The 23,049-nt window shown below is 36.9% G+C and overlaps 1 protein-coding gene across 1 annotated transcript; it reads right to left on the bottom strand.

The window, feature by feature from the left end:
- On the bottom strand, positions 1-2,944 carry LOC107765280 (uncharacterized). Its single transcript, XM_016583907.2, has 7 exons — positions 2,752-2,944; positions 2,143-2,410; positions 1,644-1,991; positions 716-1,115; positions 513-569; positions 201-470; positions 1-63 (listed from the first exon to the last, which is right to left on the bottom strand). The coding sequence occupies exons 1-7, from the start codon at positions 2,942-2,944 to the stop codon at positions 1-3; spliced, it is 1,599 nt and encodes a 532-aa protein (XP_016439393.2).
- Between the last annotated feature and the right edge of the window lie 20,105 nt (positions 2,945-23,049).

Raw genomic sequence — 23,049 nt, forward strand, 5'->3', positions numbered from 1 at the left:
TTAGCAACACAATAACACCACAACTATAATTCTCCAGAATAGAACAAATACAACTTCATATGTCTTAAAGGACAGATTATCATTAACAATACTCAGTAAAAAAAAAAAACTTTAAATTGTATCAATTTTTATTTCCTTTTGGGAGCATTCCTACAAGATCTTTTGTTATGTCCTTCTAGTCTGCAGTTGCCACATGAAACCTTGTACTTCTTTGCATTTACTTCATCATATGGTTTGTATCTTTGTTTTTTAGGTCTCCTTGGCTGCCTTTCCCCAGTAGGTGGCTTTACAACTTCTTCAGCTATATGTTGTAGATTATTCCATTTACTTTCGTCAGGCATCGGGTCTACTGGTATTTCATAAGTATACAGAAGGCTCTCCCTCGTGTAATAAGGAGAACAATAGCTTTCATAAGACTCGTTCCTGTGCCTCAAAGCCGCCAAAGCATGTGCACAAGGAAGTTCATCAAGCTGGAATTATCCACAACTACATCTCTTGTTTTGAAGGCAAACAATGAAGCGCTTCACACCATCTACCACAGTATGGATGTAATTTGTTGAAGCCCTCACCTACAATTTCATTACAAACACACAACAAGTTATCAGCAACAGATACAAAATAAAATAACTACAATTATACAACAATATTTCTACAATTAACAGTATATATTTAGTTTGATGAAATCAATGGTCTAATGTTATTGGCTATAGCTTACTCTCATCTTCTGCGATAATGTTCTGTTGTCCTCCAACTCTTTGTTGTATTTTTTCCCAAAGTATGTGAACGTACCCTTTGCATTCACTAACTTTTCATTAGTCCAACGTTCAAGAGGAGTCCTTATGTACTCTAATAGTTCTACTATGGGCAGCTCCCTTGTATCTTTGGTTACCGCATTCAATGACTCTGCAATGTTTGATGTCATCGTCCACGTTCTGTTCACCGTAGCATGTACCCGAGACCATATGTGATAGCTAATATCGTATAGGTATGCTTTAACACGTGTGTCGATCTCTTCAATCTTTGACATTCTTTTATTAAATTCATCAAGCGTGTATGATTGTGCCGTGGCAAAGTACAATTCGCTTAACTTTAGATGACCCTTCTTGAGCTTTGACCTTACATTTGTTCAAATATGCCACATGCAAGCATAATGTGGCATGCCGGTATAAACAATAGATGTTGCCTTTAAGATACTCCCATTCCGGTCCGAAACAACACACATATTTAGTTTTTCACCATATGCATGTTTGAATTGCTCAAAAAACTACCTCTATGATGCGTCATTTTCTGAATCAACAACGACGTATGCTAGTGGTAATATGCTACCTATCATACATGTGGCAAAAAGAAATTTATTTTCTGTAATAAAACTTGAAAATATAAAAAATACAGTCTCAAAAATAACTTTATAACAACACTTTTACAATTAATCTACATTACATGTTGCATCCATGGTGCTAGTTGTTAGCATGATTCCCATATATGCCGACTTCAAGAAGGTGCCATCAACTACTACAATTGTCCTACAATGCTCCCAACCCTTGATGGACGTACTAAGTACAACAAATGCATACAAGAAACAGTCATCTTCAGTCTTCTAAAATTTCACTACCGACCCCGGATAAGTCTTCTCCAAAACATACAAATAACTCGGCAAACGACTGTAGGAATCAGCAGGATGACCTCTCAAAAATTCCAAAGCCTTTTCCTTTGCTCTCCAAGCTTGCATGTATGTTAAGTTCATACCATGATCCGACAATATGTCAGTTTGTATGTCTTTTGGTGTGTTTATTGTCTTAGGATCCGCATATTTTGGCATCATCATGCTGTCAACTACCATGGCAGTATGTTTGCATTGTATATATGTGTTGTCCATTAAAGAGCATATGTGCAAGCTATTGAATTTTCGAACCTTGAACAATGCTGATTCATTTATGATAATGGACTTGAAGTGCCACGTACAATTATCCCCAACACATACGAGGCAGTAGCTACAGAATAAAAATAATTCAAAAACTGTTATGCAAATTGTAGCTATAAAATACGAGGTTGTTTATGCACAACAACTTATCTTAAACAATTTATATACAGAAAAACTATAACTTATACACAATATGAATTTGACAAATAAAATATTCCTACCTTCTTGTACTAGACCTTTTCACCCTAAATTGAAATTTATTCATGACAGAATAGTGCTTCATTGCACTAACAATTGTTTGCTTGTCTTGGTAAACTTGGCCTACTTCAATTACATTTGGCGTATGTTCTGTTATGATGATACTTTCATATTCTATAATTGCCGGAGATGTTTGCATATCAATCAACTTCACTGTTCCTGATACTTCTCCAATTGTGTTACAATTGCTTGACAATTGTACCACGTTAGTATTACGATAATCAGAAGTACCTGCACTCAATTAAAAGTATAGTAATTCCGACCTCTGTATATTCATGTGTTCAGTATTTGACAGAATGCTTGTAGAGACATAATAGTTGAACTACATTTGTTATGCAGTATTACTGTAGATAAATTATAGTAAAATTGTAGAATACTTGAAATTGAAAAAACATTAGCATTGGAAAAATAGAGCAAACTTTCAATTGTGCTCGCATTCGACATACTGCATTCAAAATCGAAATCACGCACTGTTATACACGACGGACATATTCCTAAAATTTTGTTTTCCTTTTTCGTCTCCATATACACTCAAACTCCCATATCGTTCCGAATTTTCATTGGAGGACAACGTTCATTGACAGTGTATTTGATTTCGATAATTTTTGCAGAGGTATCGATCATTAGATGCTCTGCAATTGCGGAATTCAATTGACTATAAACTGAATCGTCATTGACTACAATTCCATCAACATCAAAATATTTGTATCTCCCAACAATATCCCACCGACTATTGAGCTGAATCATAATCGCTAATTTTGACATTATGTCGCAAAATTCAATTCAATTGTAGCTAATTATTTGCAATTATTTTCTTCAAAACCTTTGTTTATGGAAAACCAGAGGAAACCAGAAAAAATCAGAGAATAGAAGGATACTACAGATATGTTGCCTTGATTATGGTGCGATGATAACTAGTGAAAAGATGCGTAATAGAAGGATTTTACAAATATGTTGCCTTGATTATGGTGCAATAATTGCATCAGTAAAATCTCTAATTGAAATATAAGCGATCCCAAAATTCCGCGTCTAAATAAGGAAGACTATCGTAGAAAGGAGTCTAGTGTAAACAAATTTATATATTTTATAGCTAAAACGTATTTAGATCGAATAAATACAAAAACTTGGACATTTTTCGTAATAAAGTTTCAAATAGTGTATAGGAACTTAAAAATAAAAGGTCCAATATACTATTGGGCTAGCCCATTAGTTGATCTTCTATCAAATGGGTCAGCCCATGAACCTCAAGCCCAATAGCCCACCGAGGTTTTTTTGGAAGCTACTCCACCCCACACCTATATAAAGGGGTTACAGGAGAAGGCTAGAACATCAATAATGTAAGCATAGGGAAAGGCTAAAGAAGCTCTGAAGAATAGCATCAAGGCCTTCCTCCACATATGCAATCTTCGTCTGTGGTCAAATCCCAAAGACGAACTCAAATCATAGGCGAGCGGCTTCAAATCTTCCGTTCGTGATAACCCAAAACTAAATCCTGGTTCGTGAAGGCCTACAAATTGTTCATGACGCACCATAAATCTGAAATCCGTCAAGTTCAAGATCAAATTCTCAAGCTCTTGAACCATCATTCGTGAGGAGAAGAATCAGAGGACTACATCTCTTTAGATTTAAAATATTCTAGAAATTGTAACCTTGTCACTTGAAATCAAATATAATATTTGTCGCTATATTTCTTGCCTTGATTAGTATTTTTCATGAACGAAATTTAGTTGCTACAGTCCCATTATACTACTCACTTCTTGTGACTTTTTGAGATCTTCTATGAAATATAAAAAAAAAACTTAATTATGTAATATAGTACTGAAAATAAATACTTTTTTGGGTAAGTAAGATATTTTATTTATCAATTAGGACAAGAATACTTTTATCGTGGTTAGGGGTGGCAAAATGGTTAAAAGAAAATAGTTAACCACCCATATTATCCACTAAAAAATGGGTTGAATAATGAACTATTTAAAACTGGGTCAAATATGGATAAAGAACCATATTATCCATTTAGAAAATGGATGACCAATGGATAACTAATGAGTTTACCTTTTATATTTGTAAAACTTCAAATTGAGGGTTTTTCGAGTTTGGGAGACTAGGAATTCTCCCAAAAGTGATCATATTAAAGAAGTCATGGATAATATGGATCCGCCGGTTAACCCGTTTTTATCCGTATTAAATACGGGTCGGGTCAGATAATTTATCCATTTTTTTATTACCCGTTTTTTACCCATCCCATATCCAAACCGACCTACCAGTTTGCCATCCATAATCAATAAAATTTAAAAACTTATTAATAATATAACTTAAAAAATCAAATATTTTGGTTTTTTTAAAGAATCGAATAGGTCCACCCTATAGCTTCTAAAAAATAAAAAATGACAATGTGAAGTCCAAAAATAATTAATGTTGGGTTGATATTTTACATCAAATAACTTTTTATATATATATATATATATATATATATATATATATATATATATATATCGTTGCGGCGTGCAGCCCAATCCATAATGTATATTTCTCTTTAAGTTTTATTTTTAACCAATTTGACTCTTAATACTATATTATAATTGATTTTAGTCTATCTTCTGATTTCTTTTACGTCGGTACTTTGTTTATGAAAACAAATTTATGTATCTTATGAGATTTTCAACTTCAAAAATATTTTACTTCTATGATGAAATTGGAAAAAGATCGAAGTGAGTTCTTTCATTAATTAATTAATTCAAATGCTTAATTATTTATTCTCAATATTAAGATAAATAATTTATTTATTTTTTGTTTATTTAAAATCTTAATCAAGTTTAAAATATCTAGCATCAACATGGAAGGATTATAGTTCTGTTACATGTTCAATAAGAAAATGATTCATCTTGTATTTGAAATTATAATTGAATCTGTACATATTTTCATAAAGCTCTTTAATTATCAAAAAAATATTATAGTTGTTTAAAGTCTAAATATTATGATTTCTTACATAATTTAAATAAGAATAATTTATTAAAATAAAGTTTTAATGGATCTCAAAGTACTAGATATTTGAAAACTTATTATAGAAGGTAATATTTTTATTATGATACATCAAAAAAGTAAAAAGACTTATATAAGATAAAATTTTAATTGATTTTATAATTTGAATTACTAAGATTTCTTGCATAGTTTAAATAAGAAAATATTTAATAAGCAGCATTTTAGTTGATTTCAAAGTTTAAAGCTTAGAAAAATAAGCAAACTACAACTTTGTTCATTGTGAAATGTATTATTAAGGTGTAAAAGAATCGTCAATATTTGGCTTCTTGCATCTTTAATAGTATAGAGGGATCTATAGGGATCACTTTCGAAGGTGGTAGATTACCTTCCTAATAGATCTTCATGGATCACTTTTGAATATTGTAGAAATATATTAGAGTGAACGATTTGCATTATAAGCTAAACTATTCGTACTTTGGCTCAACTTACTCAACATCGCAAGTGTAATGAGTTATGAGTAAGTAGAAATTTGATTTTTTTTCTTTTCAAAAACTAGTTTAAAAATACATGATGATATGTTATATAATTCATGTCTAGTTGTGACTACATGAAGTCGTTATGAGAGGTGTTGTTGGCTTTAGCATTAGAAAGCAATCTTACGGGGTTGAAATGAGCAAATCCTGACTGCAAAAATATTTTTTTATACAAGCTTCAAAAAATAGTGGTTATGTAATGGTAAATATTTAAGTACTTGAATTATATTTTTTTACTTTTTGTGCATATTGAGATGTGGATGCGACACTGGAATAGGAAAGAGTGAGCTGTGATGAGGAAGTCGTCATTGGATAAAGAGTACTACCACTGGGGCATGTGAGAAGTGTTCTCCTGATCTTCAAATCATTAACAAAAAAATTCAAAAGTGAAGCTCAAGAAAATAATTATTATCTTTGGTGAATTTTTTAACAAATAGAAGATTTTTACGCAAGGCAGGAACATATAAAATAGAGTTTAGGTAAAAGGTTGGATTAGGAGAAACAATTATTGAACAACCAATATAAGAAATAGGAATGATGCTACCATCGCTAAGCGAAACAGATTGATAACTTAAAAGCAAAAAGGACAATTATATCTTACCTTGATCATATGTCGTGTGAGAATTAGCACTATTGTCTATATATATGAAGCATGATTTGGAAATCTTGAAGAGCGAGCCCAGCAAACTGTCGTGTAAAATCCGAAGAGCTATATTGATGTTATTCCAAAATGCTATACTTTTAATACATCACTCACATTACATGTTGTTAGTTTAGTGGTTAATTGTGTGATGTTTTGAGTTAAATCATGTTGTTTTATGTGTAGGAGTATCGAAAGACACAGACGAGTGAAGGTTGTACAAAAAGAGGACGAAAGTGCAAGAAAAGAGCACAAAAATGCCAAGTACCCAAACCGTGCTACAGACCAGGCTTCGCAAGGTCTATAGCCAGCTTGACTGTACTACAGACCAGACTTCGCGAGGTCTATAGCCAGGTTGACCGCGCTATAAGCCTGGCTTTCGCGAGGTCTATAGCCCGAAAATTAAAAGTCGTGGGTTAAAAGTCTCCAACCTGGATTTGGACTCAAGGACTTCAACCCTAGCCTATAGATACTCCCTAAACATGTCTAAGAGAGGGAGAGGACGTTTTTTTAGAGCAGATCCAACCAAAAAGGGGGACATTATTGGAGAGGCAAGAAGGCTACGAGAACACTTGGATGCAACGAATCACAAGAGTTTTCTCTTCCGTTCTTCCTTAATCTGTATTTTAATGCTTTCAATTATTATCATGCTTGTTAGTATGGTTATGAGTAGCTAAACTTTTCCATATAGGGTTTGATGGAACCTTTTGAAGGATGATTTTTCTGTTGCGTTTAATATAATTTTGCCGTTGAATTTTCTCTTATTGTTCAACTACGTGATTATTTTAGTTGATTGAAGGGCCCCCAATTGACTGTGCCTATTTAATGTGTATTGCTTGGAAAATAGTACATATTTAGGTAGTTGTTGAATAACATCACTCCTAACGTATGTGAGGAATCAATATGAAGGGTTTAAAGGTGGGATTAAGAATAACGAAATCTTGGTGCGATCTTAGTGAGCGGTAAATTAGTGTCAGGTAGCGTAGTTCAGAAGAATATGTCTAGTAAATTATGGTAGTTGCCCGGAAGAGAATTACGACACCCAAAATACTTACGATCGGTAGAGAATACTTAGGCGAAATTATAGAAGATGTAGCGGGAAGGATTCCGACAATTGGGAAAATCATAACTCTAGACCTTCTTAATCTTGTCTCCAACCCTTAGTATCCCTAGTTATTAATCTACTAATTTAATTTGTTAGTTAATTAGATACAAGAATCTTAACTTGTCTTCTTAGTGATATTAAACAGTTGTAGCTAAACCTTAGTTCTCTGTGGAATTCGACTCCGGACTTTTAGACCGGATTATATTTGCAACGACCGCTTATCCTTTTTAGGACTAGAGTTGGACGTGATCAAATTTTGACGCCGTTGCCGGAGAACTAACAGTGTAGCTGCACATATTATTATATTTTGGCAAATTATACTACTAGGCGTGCCCAATAGTTATTTTATTAATAATAGAAAAGAAAAGCGCAATACGTAGGAAAAGTACAAATAAGGGGAACAATAGCACCAATAGTATTGCTTGTATGCCTTGACTATATAATCACTCCTCTGCGCCTCACATTGCCTTATGATGGCAGCCTATGTAGAGGATCATGGATCTGTCGGCAAAGTCTCATGAGGGCATATAATCTCATAGCCATTTGGATATTTTTTCAAAGGCATAGGACATGAGCAACCACATACTGGGCTTAACCTTACCTTACTAATCCTATTGAGGCATAAATATCCTCGCCTACTAACAAGCATGTAAAAAAAAAGAGTTAGAGAGCACTAAATATTCTATGATCATCACAGAGTTTATAACATACTCCGTGATGATATTACAAATGACTATACTAATAAAATGGTAAAATAAGATGTAGTAGGAATTTGATTCTTGTCCCTTGTTGCCCAAACTTGTAACTTCTTCAATTTGTAGTTCTTGATCATCTTCATCAAACGTCTTCAGAATGTCTTCAAAATTCATGACTTTTTATTGAATGTTTGGACCTTGTAGATGTAGTTGGGGCTGCCTGTTTTTGTTTGGCAACTCTCATTGGGAGTCGCCTAACGTTTACTTCCTCATTCACAGAAATAGCTGGAGTGGTTGTAACCAATTGCTGCTGTCCAGCTTGTGTAGTCGTTACTACAAAACATGGTTGTAAATGTTGCTTTCCAGCATTTGGAGTTGATATTACTGCTTGTAGCGTGCTTGCAATTTGCTTCTGCTGTCCAACAACTGCTGGTGTTGTTGCATATTGACCAGACACAAAAGTATCAACTAGAGTGTTTGCAAAAATCTACTGCTGCCCAGTCCTTTTTGTTGCTGCATTTTTCATCCAGATAGCACCTGCTTTGCTTGTTTCAATATGTTTCTGCCCAGCATTTGGTGGGGTTACTGCATTGTGAATGCATGTAGCACCAGGAGACTTTCTAGGAATGAAATCTGGAGCATCCAAATTAAGCTTGCTCTTTAGTTTTTCAGTCGAAGTACTTTCAGTTTTTGGCATCAGATGGGTATCCTTGATAATTTTTTCAACGCGAGGGCTGGAAAACTGTAGCATTGTACTGTTTCTTGAGGCTGCCTCATATTGAAGCTGCTGTAATTTTTTCCCAACATCATCCACAACTTGTATAATTTCTTTGTTATTGCTAGTGGACGGTATAGGTTGCCCAGATTCACCCCCATGTTCACCAAATGACTCGTACGATTGAGAGGGAATATCATGCGCTGATGTGTTCAAGGTGACCAATGGTTGCTTGAACATAAGATTGGCATTCAACATCATTTCATTATGTGATTCTTTGATAATTTTCTCCACTTGTGGACTAGAAAAATAAATCGTAAGAGTGCTGGAACTAGGTACATGCTCTCCCTTTAACACTTCTGCCACGCTGCTATTTATAGCCTTTTGTCGACCTCTGGAAACCTTAGCCAAATTATCGATGGTTTTGCCTCCCTTGTTACTGCTTGAAATTGGGACTATTTTCTGGTTAAAAGAACCATCATTTAAGGTTGTCGTGTTAGCAATCTTCTCATCATAATCATTCACGTTGGCAAGAGCATTAAAAGGATTCGAAATATTTCTCGAAATCTGCTCAACCTGCTGCACCTTGTTCTTATTTGGAGTGCCTTTTTTGCTGGACACCATTGTCCAATCTTTCTCAGTTGAGTTGTGAATTGTACCATCACCCTTAGGTCCTTGACAAATTGATTCAACAACATCAATAACAGCTCTATCAGTAGTTGTATTCAATGCACCATCAGTAGCAATAGTAAGTTTCAAATTTCCAATAGCAGGCTGCTCAACTCCATAATTTGCCACTTCTTTTTGCTCACCAACATGACACAATTCCCTTGCACCGACTGCTCGCGCACAAGAAGACTTGGACTTTTGTTGCTCTGTTACACTGACTGAGGTCTTTGGCTGCTTAGTATTTGATATTGCATCTCGATCAACCTGCTTCTCTCCCATCCCAGTATCAACCAACATAGGTTCATTTTCCAAAACACCAAAATAGTTAGCAAGAGTTATGTTCTTTGAACCATTAACCAGATTTTTATGCACTGGAACGTTTTGTCTGTTATTAATTTGCCCAGTAACAGTAGGTTTTTGCCCAACTGCTGTAGGAATAACATTAGTAACCTTAGGTGCTTGCACAGCTGATTGGAAGGCGTCAAGTTTTTCTGCTGGAGCTGTACCAGCTTTAGCTGAAGAATGAGGTACCTGCCTAGCTCTATTCTCCTTCCCATATGTTATCATTAGGACATTAGTTTGCCCCTATTCATTACTTGTTTGTTGCCCATATTCTTCATGTATTTGTTTTGTACCTGGTCCCTCTGTAACCCCAGCAAAATCACTACCAAATACAAGAGTTGTATCAACCTTCAATTTCCTCGAAACTCTAGCAAGTTCTGCAGTCACTGGAACTGTTGCAACAACAGAAAAAATTGGTACATGTTGGGACTTGATAGCATCTGATCCTTGACCATCAAACTGAGATTTTTCTGTTGATTCCAAGGCTTTTCCATCAACAATATGCTGTAATTTGTTAGCATCCAACAGTTGCCTCAAATCTTCTCGAAAACGATCAGCGCCATCCTCCCTCGCAACTTCATTGTATTTTTGAGTGTTGCTGTTAGAATTCCATGTGATCAAATGACAATTTACATCCTCATGACCTTGATGTTTGCAAACAGTACAATAAGCAGGAGCATTATCAATCACACACTCTTGATAATGCTCTATAATTTTTCCAGTTGCCTCGTCCAAATAATTCAACTTGATACGCTTTGGATGCTTGTCCAGAAGATCAAGAATAACTTTTACCTTAACTGTGCTTGGCCTTGTTCTTTCTTGTGTCGCTTTATCAACTGCTATGGGCTTCCCTAAAGCAGAAGCAATAGACAGTAACGCTTTCTTTGCAAACAAATTGGTCGACAAATCTGGGAAGGAAATCCAAACTAATGCTTTTGAGGTTTCTTCTTTTGGATCGAACCATTGTGACCAAGGAAAGGTTCTAAACTGGTGTTTCTCGCCATTAAATTGAAGATGACGATGTGCGCGCAAACCTACCAAACACTTCCCTTTGACGCCAAGTTTTTGCGGCAGTGTTGTCTTCAAATCTTTAAAATTCGGTGCTCCATATGATAGCTTCATCAAAATAGCTTGATGAAGTCCCTCTTCAATGGAGAAATCATCAAGCTCCTTAAACGTGAACTGAATTGTAGGTTCACCATATATAACTTGGATTGGTTTCAATACTGTTTTGGCTAAAGGTTTTGTAGTTTGATTATTTGTAACTAGAGCAGTATAGTTAATAGGATTTGAGGTCTCTCCCACAACTTTAAACTGGGGAGAGGTCGCTGCTGCCATGGCAGCCTAGTTCTCCATCAGTTTGCCTAATATATAGAGAAAACGAGATAGAGGAAACGAAATAGTTGGTACCTGCAAGAACCCAGCCGATATTGCGCTACAGTGCGCGTCGTACTATTTTGTAGATCTGTAATAGTTGGATGTGAATCTGAAGATGAAACCAATTGTGGATTGTTCACAAATACAAGGTGCTTCTTTTGAGACCAGTCTGGTGGTTTTCCGCCACCGGACGGCGGCGCGGTGGCCTTATATCTGCTGCTGCGGTACTGTAGCAGCCAATCACAATTGTAGAGAGAAAATCGGCCAACAATTATTCTTGTACATATTGTTAGGTTTCAAGTTTGAACTATTTTTTTTTGTATTTGATTTTTTAATTTTTTTTTGACTTGAGAGACATTGCATCTTGGAATTATGAGAGTTTTTATGTTGGTAATTCTACTTTTGATCCTCCTTATGCTTATTGTGGAGGAAACCACCCATGGCAAAATTATCAAAATATTTCTGAGAGCGAGTTATGTACACCAACTCAATCTTATATGAGGAATGTGTGTGATATGTGTGCCGGTCAAGATGGTCACTTTCATGGTTGTGCTTATATTTCTTATCTTCTACCAACCCTTTACTTTGATGGTTCTTATTTTTCTTGTGAAGTTAATAAGAACAAAGAATCCAGGGATGATGACCTGAAAGAGATAAAGGATATGCTAAGGTGCCTTGTGGAACAAAATAATGAGAAACAACTGCACATACAAAGGCAAGATGCTACTATTCACAACCTGGAGGCACAAGTGAGTCAATTAGTTGAAGCATTTAATGCTCAACAAGCCAAAATTGTGGATAGTAGCCAAGAAGAGCATGGATTAGATATCGAAATTCAGGTTCTAATGGAGGAGGTCACATTAGAACACCAACAATCTAACCAACAAGAATTTTAGGATACCGATGTTGAAGAAGTAATACTAGAGTCAACCAGGGACATTGAAGATACAAATTTAGTTGACTCTAGTGTGATTGGTGTTGATGAGGTTGAAAATCTTGAAGTTCATGTATTTGAGCGCGTTGGGCCTTATTCCAAACACTTTTCCACATTATGTTCAGATGGTGAAATGGAAATTGATTTGTATGAGCCAATGCAAGAGTCAAAGGAAGAGGTAGATGAGCTCTGTATTCTGAAATTTCAAGGCCTTCTAGGCAAAGTGACACTCCTCGGTTAAAAGCCAAAAAGTGCATAAAGAATCATTTAATTTTGGCTCGCAACAATTTGTATCGCCCCAAGAGCGTGATCATAGAGCAGAATCAAAACTTGGGGTCCAATTCATAAGTTCAGAGTGGAGGCAGAAAGTGATTCACATCGTGCCGCGAAGTTAAATCAAGTGCTTGTTGGGAGGTAACCCAGCTTTACTGCTTTCTTTTATTTTTTATTTTATATATTTTTATTTTTTTAGTTGTATTATTTTTGTAGTGTCAATTTTTGATTTTCTAGGAGCATGGAAAGCAAAGCTACTGGAAGGATGCAATATCAAACCAGATGGTTGGAACTAAGTGTAAGGTACCCGCACGAAGGACCAGGCCTGGGAGAAGTTTGAGTACCCCATGAGCTGCTAGTACTTCGGTCTTTGGCCTATTAGGGAGTTTCTTTTACCCTCTTATTAGTATGGTGTGCATTTGGGACAATGCACAATTTTAAGTGTGGAGCGAGGATATGGTCTTGGTGACTTTCTATGCTATTTTAGTTGTGTTAGTTTAATTGAATAATCTTTTTTTTAGAAAAATGAAAAAATATTGGACTTTTCCCGACGATGGATATCCTAGACAATTTTCTTGAGGGTTTAAAGTCTGACAAAAAAATAAAAAATAAATAGAAAAATGAAAAAATATTTCGTTTATTTTTGTAGGTAGTAATAATCCCCTGTGATTTTCTTTGTGCCTCGGTTCTTTTTCATGGGATGTAGTTTGAACTAGGTCATAGTTTTTTATTTTTAGAGTAGAATAGGATTTAGGTAATAAAAGAAGGAAGATGAAATTCCTTGGCGCTTTTTGACTTGTTTGATAGTAGTATATTTAGGTGCTAGTATGTATATTACCTTCCCTATAGTTTGAAATTGCTTATGATGTTGTATTGAGTTAGATAGCATGTCTGTTGATGTCTATGGCTCATTTTCTTGGCTCGTGTTCACTTTGTGCTTAATGCTTAATATTTTGTTGCTCCGTGAATACTCTTATTGTTTGAGAATCGGAATGGAACCGTCCTTAGTGAGTCATGTGCCATGTGTGGTGAAAAATTGTATAGTCCGTGTCATTGCATTAGAGTCTAGAAATTTCCCGGCATGTGAGTTGAAGCGAAATTTTAGGTTTGCTTGGTTTGAAAAATGATTTTAGGCTTTCTTTGATCTTTTTGAACTTAATGTCTACCACAAAAAAATAAATCTATCCCTAGTAAATCCTTTTGAGCCTATAGACTTTTATTTGGCACCAACATTACGAGCATATACCCTTTTGTTCTTATTTGACATTATTTTGATCCTTTTATCTCTTAAAATACTTTAATTGTGAAATGAGCGCTAGAAGAAGTAAGGACTAAGTGTGGGGTGGCTTTCGAGTGGAACCAATGAAAGAAAAAAAGATGCACTTATTTTGTAAAATAATACACCACTAACGAAAACTGAAAAAGGAAAACAATAGTAAAACAAAAAGAAGAAAAGAAGGAAAAATATAGATGAATAAATTATTGTCTCGTTCTTGCTAGTGGGGTATAAAGTAAAGTAGTGCTTAAAGAAAGAGGGAATATTTTTGGGGTGTGATCTTGTTTGTGAAATTGAAGTTAGGATTGAGAAATTTGCGCTTAAAGTTAATTTTGTGATGTGTTAAAGTGTTTAAGAGGGTTAGCCACTATTCCAAAAATATATCCTACCCGTCTTGTAATACACATTACAACCATGAAAAAGTCCTAATTGATTTTAGATCGAGCAAGCCTATATTAGTGGAGATTTACATAATGGGCAAGCCTATGGTACTTTGTTCATGCATGTGACGTCTTTGTGAGAGTGAGGAATTTCTTTGACGTATGTGAGTCCTTAAAATATATTTGAGCATTTGATTCGAATGTGTGGATTCAACTTACTCTCATGTTCTTAGGGTGAGGGCACATGGTTTCATAAGGGATATGTGACGTTATTAGATGTCTCTATGATGTTAAGTGTTCAAGCCACGAATGCATTGTGGTATTGAGTCGGTTTGTGAGGCTAGATTGTTATAAGCATGTTGTCTTGTTGTTGAATAAATTTTTGAAGTATGATATGGAGTAAAGGGAAGTGTGTGTTGAAGGCATATGCTAAAGTTTGATTGTTGCTATCAACCATAGTCATAGGTATGGTGTGCTTCGGATGTGCTAAACGAAAATAAGGTGCTCTAGGAATTGGTGGTTGACTCGAGGACGAGCAACGTTTAAGTGTAAGGAGGTGATGTTAGGCCAAAATGCTATACATTTAGTATATTGCTCGCCTTACATGTTATTAGTTTAGTGGTTAATTGTGTGACGTTTGAGCTAAATTATGTTGTTTTATGTGTAGGAGCATCAGAAGACAAAGACGAGTGAAGGTTGCACAAAAAGAAGACGAAAATGCAAGAGAAGAGCACAAAAATGCCAAGTACCCAAACCGTGCTACAGACCAGGTTTCGCGAGGTCTATAGCCAGCTTGACCGTGCTACAGACTAGGATTTGCGAGGTCTATAGTCAGCTTGACCGTGCTATAGACCAGGCTTCGCGAGGTCTATAGCCAGGTTGGCCGTGCTATAAGCCTGGCTTTGCGAGGTCTATAGCCCGGTAATTAAAAGTCGCGGGTTAAAAGTCTCCAACCCGGATTTGGACTCAAGGACTTCAACCCTAACCTATAAATACTCCCTAAACATGTCTAAGATAGGGAGAGGATGTTTTTAGAGTAGATCCGACCAAAAAGGGGGACATTATTGGAGAGGCAAAAAGGCTACGAGAACACTTGGAAGCAACAAATCACAAGAGTTTTCTCTTCCGTTCTTCCTTAATATGTATTTTAATGCTTTCAGTTATTATCATGATTGTTAGTATGGTTATTAGTAGCTCAACTTTCCCATCTAGGGTTTGATGGAACCTTTTAAAGGATGATTTTTCTGTTGTGTTTAATATAATTTTACCGTTGGATTTTCTCTTCTTGTTTAACTACGTGATTATTTTAGTTGATTGAAGGGCCCTCAATTGATTGTGCCTATTTAGTATGTATTACTTGGAAAATGGTACATATTTAGGTAGTTGTTGAATAACATCACTCCTAACGTACGTGAGGAATCAATACAGAGGGTTTAAAGGTGGTATTAGGAATAACGAAATCTTGGTGCGATCTTAGTGAGCGGTGAATTAGTGCCATCTAGCGTAGTTTGGAAGAATATGTCTAGTAAATTATGGTTGTTGCTCGGAAGATAATTACGTCACCCAAAGTATACACAATCGGTAGAGAATACTTTGGCGAAATTATAGAAGACGTAGGGGGAAGGATTCCGACAATTGGGGAAATCATAACTCTAGACCTCCTTAATCTTGTCTCCAACCCTTAGTATCCCTATTTGTTAATCTACTAATTTAATTTGTTAGTTAATTAGATACAAGAATATTAATATTTATAACTTAGGAATTGTTCGAGCTTGTCTTCTTAGTGATAGTAAACAATTGTAGCTAAACCTTAGTTCTCTGTGGGATTCGACTCCTGACTTTTAGACCGGATTATATTTGCAGCGACCGCTTATCCTTTTTAGGACTAGAGTTGGATGTGATCATATATGCATGGTTGTGAAAGTAAGGATAATCTAATGCTACCGTCATGATCCAAATTTCCACTATAGGCCGTGATGGTGCCCAACATCGCCGCTAGGCAAGCCAACAGTGAATTATCCATGTAATTGTTCCTTTTAATATTTTTAAAATAATTGATTTCATTTAATAAGAGAATCATTAATATGTAATTATAGTAAAGTAAAGCATAAAATAACGAAAGAGTTAAAAGGTGAATTTAATACTCAAAACCATAAAATGTCTAATAAAATATTCCCAAAACCCGGTATCACAAGTGTATGAGCAAACTAGTAGAATATACAAAACATCCTATACTATTGTCTAAAGTAAGATAGACAGAAAATTAAATAAAACAGGAAGACACTCCGGGCGCTGCAGAACGGGCATAGAGAGCAGCTCACCATTAAGCCTCTGGATAACGAGTGTACGCGCCTGAATGGCCGCCAGATACACCTGCCTCAGATCTTGCACGGTTAGTGCAGAAGTGTAGCGTGAGTACATAAACAAACATGTACTTAATAAGTATTTATTCTAATATCGACGAAGTAGTGACGAGGGATCGACATCGACACTTACTAAGGGTCAATAAATAAAGTGCACAAATTAAAAATAGGCAGGGAGTATATCAATAATAACAAATAAGTGAACAATAAATAAGTGATTCTTTAACTAAATATCGATTAAAGTTTCCAACTATCACATACTCATTTCAATAATTACGAGCCGTCAAGTATTTACAAATTCTCAAGTCATGGAAGAAATATCAAGTATATTCAGACTCCGAGTAATATCAAGCACGATTTATGCCGATGTCGTACGACCCGATCCAGAATAATGTGTACACTATCGAGGGTATACCGACACGAACCATAGATGCATCTATTATACTTCCGATGCGTTCGACCCGATTCACAATAAGGGAGAATACTCTACCAACTCCGATTAATGGCTACTACATAAGAATAATACTCAAGGAAGGTATAGTTTCCACCAACACTCAAGTAACCCGCCAAAAACTCAAAGTAGTGAAACTCAGTCTTTACAAATCCTTTACCCAATCTTAAAATATAATTTAAGGAATCAAACTAACAAGTTGAGCACAAGTAATGCAAGCAATACATGGTAGAGTCCTAAAACTACCCGGACATAAGCATGATTTCTAGCTACGTGCAGACTCTCGTCACATCGTGCGCACGTAGCACCCACCATTATTAGCAAAACAACCATTCATAGCACCTACGGGGAGAATTCGCTCTTACAAGATTACGCAAGAGACTTACCTCATTTTCAAGTTCTCTTCCCAGTCCACAATTCGCACTAAATCCTCAAATCGACGCCACACAATCCGAAACTAGCCAAATATTGTATAAATTAATCAATATATGCTCAAAAGTCTATAATATAACTATTGGAGTAATTACCCAACCTAAATTGGAAGATTCCTAAAATTCACCACTAGGCCTACATGCCCGAATTCCGGAAATATTTGTAAATAATTATTACCCATAACCTCACGAACACAAATATATAATATATTCCAATTTTCACAACCAAATCCATGATCAAAACTCAATTTCACCTAAAACCTAGTTTTTTCATAAAACCCCATAAGTTTCACTAATTTCCCATGTTTAATCTTCCTATAATTTGCGTATTTAACTTAAAAATGGGTAGAGTTTACTTACTCTACGATGTTGATGAGAATCCCCCATAAAAGTGCTCTCAAAATCGCCCAAGACCAAGTGAAAGTGTGTAAAAAATAGGCTAAATCTAGAATTAAAAGTCCTTATACCAATCTCAGATGTCGCATTTGCGACATGAGGTTCGCAAATGTGAAAATGTCATCGCAAAAGCGAAGCCTGACCAACTCTGCCTAAGTCGCAAATGCAAAGCTGGGCACCTCGCAAAAGCGACAAAAGGATCGCAATGCGGAAAATGCTACGCCTAGGTGCCATCGCAAATGCGATCAATTTCTTCGCAAATGCGAACTCAACAATGCCACCCCAATATCGCAAATGCGTAGACCTCCTCACAAATGTGAGGTTCGCAAATGCGAACAAAATCTCGCATTTGCGAGACCTGAAGCACCAGACCAAAACCAGCAAAACTGAAGTTCTTCCAAACACTCTGAACCGTGTTCGAAACTCACCCGAGACTCGAGGCTCCACACCAAAACATCCACACAAGTCTAAAAATATTATACGAACTTGCTTGAGTGATCAAAACACCAAAAGAACATCTAGAATCACGATTCGGATGCCAAAACGCATGAAAATCATAATGAACTTCAATAACTTTTAGAATCGCAACCAAGCGTCCGAACCACATCAAATCAACTCCAAATAACACCAAATTTTGCGTAAAAGTCATAATTCATCGTACAGAACTATTCCCAGGCTCGGAATCCCAAACGGACATCGATAACACCCATCTCTACTCTAAACCTAATTTGAAGAACATGAAAACCTTCAATGCACCAACTTTCAACATTAGGCACCGAAACGCTCCCAGATCATCCAAAACCGGATCCGAACACACGCCCAAGTCCAAAATCATCGTACGAACCTATTGGAACCGTCAAATCCCAATTCTTAGACCGTTTACTAAAAATGTTGACTCAAGTCAAATTTGGCCATCTTAGGCAACCATTAAGGAACTAAGTGTTCCGATTTCAACCCGAACCCTTTCAACCCAAGTCAACCATCCCCGCAAGTCATAAAACATTAAAGGCACATACAAGAGTCTTAATTAGGGGAACGAGGACTTAAAAAGAAAAATGACCGGCCAAGTCGTTACATTCTCCACTTCTTAAACAAACGTTCGTCCTCAAACGGATCTAGAATCATACATGAAGTGCTGAATATGTGTGGATATCTGCTCCACATGTCCTCCTCGGTCTCCGAATTAGCCTCCTCGACTGGTTGAACCCTCAACTGGACCTTTACCGCAGAAATCTTATTAGACCTTAACTGGCAAACCTGCCTGTCGATAATGGCAACATGCTCCTCCTCATAGCCTAAGCACTCATCTAGCTGAACCGTGCTGTAATCTAACACATGTAACCTATCGGCATGATACTTCCGGAGCATAGACACATGGAAAACTGAATGAACTCCCGATAGACTAAGAGGCAAAGCAACCTCATAAGCAACCTCCCCTACTCGCCTCAACACCTCAAATGGGCCAATAAATCTTGGGCTTAGCTTGCCCTTCTTTCCGAATCTCATGATTCCCTTAATCAGTGAGACCTTCAAGAGAACCTTCTCGCCTACCATACATGATAAATCACATGCCTTATGATCTGCGTAACTCTTCTATGTGGACTGTGCTGTGCAAAGTCACTCTTGAATCAACTTTACCTTATCCAAGGCATTATTCACTAAATAAGTGCCATATAACCTAGCTTCACCGGGATCAAACCATTCGATGGGCGAATGGCATAGACGATTATATAAATCCTCAAATGAATCCATCTCAATGTTGGACTGGTAAATGTTGTTATAAGCAAACTCGGCCAAAGGCAAGCATCGATCCTACTACACTACAAAGTCAATCACGCATGCTCTAAGCATATCCTCTAGGATTTGAAATGTTCGCTCCAACTGCCTGTCAATCTGCGAATGAAAGGCTGTGCTGAGATCTACCTGAGCACCCAACTCGCTCTGCACTGCACTCCAAAAATACAAAGTGAATTGATGGTCTCCATATGAAATGATGGAAATAGGCACACCATGTGTAACGACCCCATCAGTCGTTTTGATCTCTAGCACATCGTTCAACGATTTGAGGTCTTGAGTAACTCCATTTCAGGTATTATGACTTGTGCATGGGGTCAGAATTAAACTTCGGGAAGTTTGGAATTGATTTGGAAAGAAAATTCTAATTTTGAAAGGTTTAAGTTGGGAGAATTGGCTAAGGTTTGACTTTTGAATAAACGACCTCGGAATTGGGACTTGAAGGTTCAAATAGGTTCATATGATGATTTCGTACTTGGGAGTATGTTCGGGTTGAGTATCGGATCACCCCGGAGCAATTCAACACTTATTATGGAAGGTGGCATTTTTGAAAGTTTTAGAATTTCATAAGTTTGGTTTGAAGTAGAGTTTTATGCTATCGATGTCTGTTTGGAGTTTCGAGCCTTGGAATAGGTTCGTATCATAATTTGTGACTTACACGTAAAGTTTGGCATCATTACGGGATGTTTAAGTGTAATTCGGACGCGTTCAGCAAAGTTTGAAGGTTGGAGTTAAAAGAAAGGTTTTGGTCGTTGATGTATAATTTTGATGTTTTTTGACGTGATTCAAGGTTTCAACTAAGTCCGTATCATGTTGTGGGATGTGTTGGTATGTTTGGACAGGGTCCCAGGGGGCCTCGAGTGAGTTTTAGATTGAAATCATATTAAAATTTGAAACTTAGGAATGCTGGTTTTGGCCAGTTGCTGGTGCAATCGCACCTGCGGAAAAAGATTGCAGGTGCGACGCCGCAAAAGTGGCCAGGAAAGCGTAGGAGTGGGTTTTGTTGGGCAGTGTTGGGACCGCAGATGCGGTCATCTCGCCATAGAAGCGGGACCGTAACTGCGGAGTGGGCAGCGCAGAAGCGAGGGTGCAGATGCGCCTAAGGGCCATAGAAGCGGCCGTCGACCTGGATTTGGGTTCTCGCAGGTGCTAGGCTTGGAGCCGCAGAAGCGACTGTCGCAGAAGCGACTTCTGGACCGTAGAAGCGAAATTTTTGCTGGGCAATAAGGTTTTTATAAAAACGGGATTTGGCCCATTTTCTTTCATGTTTACTTGGTTGGGGTGATTTTGGAGAGCTTCAAGGGGAGATTTTCATCAAGCAACACAAGGTAAGTGACTCCCACCTATTACAAGTTAAATACATGGTTTGTATATGGATTTAAACATGGAAATTAGAAGGAATTTGGGATTTTTGGTAGAAAACCTAGAATTTGGAATTTTTGGATTTTTGACCACGAAATTGGACATGGAATTAGGAATAAACTATATATTTGAGTTCGTGGTGTTATGAGTACGGTTTATCTTCAAAACAAATTCGAAATCCGGGCATTTGGGCCCGAGGGTTGACTTTATCGACTTTTCGAGCGAAGTTAAAAATTGTTTAAATTGATTAATTATGGGTATTAGAGTATATTTTGATTGGTTTGCACATTGTTTGAATAGTTTTGGATTGACGAGCATTGATTTGAGGTGTTAGAGAGGCCTTGGAGCCGGTTATGGAACTTTGGAGTGAGGTAAGTCTCCTGTTTAACCTTGTGAGGGGGAAACTACCCCCTAGGTGATATTTATTGTTATGTGCAACTAGTTGTGGGTGCTACGTACGCACGAGGTGATGAGAGTCCGTACGTAGCTATAGCATGTTTATGTCCTGGTAAACTTAGGATTTTATCATGTAATATTTGAATTTTTTGAACTCATTCTGCTAGCTTAATTAATTGAAGTTATAGTTGAAATTGATTTAGAAATAAATATATGTACACTAGGCCAAGCCTTAATACTTTGAGTTGTGGGCGAGTTATTTGAGAAATGGTAAAGATTATATTCATTTTATGCTCATGCGCTGTATTGTAAACACGTGTCTCGTAATTCAGTAACTTTCTTCCTTTTCTTGTAGAGCGGGCCGAATGCCTCGACAGTATATATATGCATCTATGGTTCGTGCCGCACGACCCTTGACAATGTACACATTATTCTGGACCGGGCTGAACGATCTCAACAGAATCGTGCGTTATATCGCTAGTAGTCCAAAAATTCACGAGCTAATCTTTCCACTGATGCTCGACATTTTATATGGTATTTCTTATTTATTTGATAATGACACTTGACATTTTCTGAGCTGTTAAAGTAGAATACATGATTTAGAAATTTACGCTTTGAAAGAAGTAATTGGAAGATTATGTAACTTACCGATTTACCCCGTCATTGCCGTATGCTTCATATTTGCTCATGTTTTATCATATTATTTTATTGGACCTTTAGTAAGTGTCGATGTCGACCTCTCGTCACTAATTCTTCGGGTTTAGGCTAGATACTTACTGGGTACGCGTTTATTTACGTACTCATGCTGCACTTCTGCACTAAATGTGCAAGATCTGACAGGTTTATTTGATGATCACCTTGGCGCGTAGGTGCACTTGTTGAGGAGACTTTATGTGAGTTGCATACAGGCTACGCATCGCAGTCCAACGAGTCTCCATAGTACTGTTTATTTTATTCTGTCTTATTACATTCGGGACAAATGTTATATTATTATTGTACTCCTTAGAAAATGCTCATGCACTCGTGACACCGGGTTTTGGGGGTTCCTACTGGTTGTTCGTTATTGTAGTTCACATAGTTACTATCATTTTACCCTGTAAATTCTATTTTATTCTATTTAAGTAATGGAGATTATGATTTCAAAAGTAATAAAATGAGTAAATAAATTGGTAAATCAACGTTGGCTTGCCTGACGACAGCGTTAGGCGCCATCACGACCTACAATGAATTTTGGGTCGTGACACCATGCAACCAGACTATCTCTCGAATGTAAATCTAGGCCAACCTTTCTGACGATTATGTAGTCATCACTGGAATAAAATGTGATGACTTAGTCAGCCTGTCGACAATGACCCAAACGACATCAAACTTCCTCAACATCCACCCTACTACGAAATCCATAGTGATGCGCTCCCATTTTCACTCTGGTATAACCATCTGCTGAAGTAGGCCACCTGGACTCTGGTGCTCATACTTAACCTGCTGGCAATTTAGGCATCTTTCTACATACTCAACTATGCCCTTCTTCATCCGTAGCCACCAATAATGCTAACTCAGGCCGCGATACATCTTTGTAGCACCTGGATGAATAAATTATCGAGAACTGTATATCTCCACTAAAATCTTCTCCCTCAATCCATCAAAATTAGGAACACATAGATTCTCACTGATAGTAACCTCCTTGGCTCCACCCTGTAGTACCGTTTCTCTAAGAACCAACAAGTGCGAATCATTGTACTGACAAGCCTTGATCCGCTCA

The sequence above is a fragment of the Nicotiana tabacum genome, chromosome 4 (genome assembly GCF_000715075.1).
Source record: "Nicotiana tabacum cultivar K326 chromosome 4, ASM71507v2, whole genome shotgun sequence".
Lineage (NCBI taxonomy): Eukaryota > Viridiplantae > Streptophyta > Magnoliopsida > Solanales > Solanaceae > Nicotiana > Nicotiana tabacum.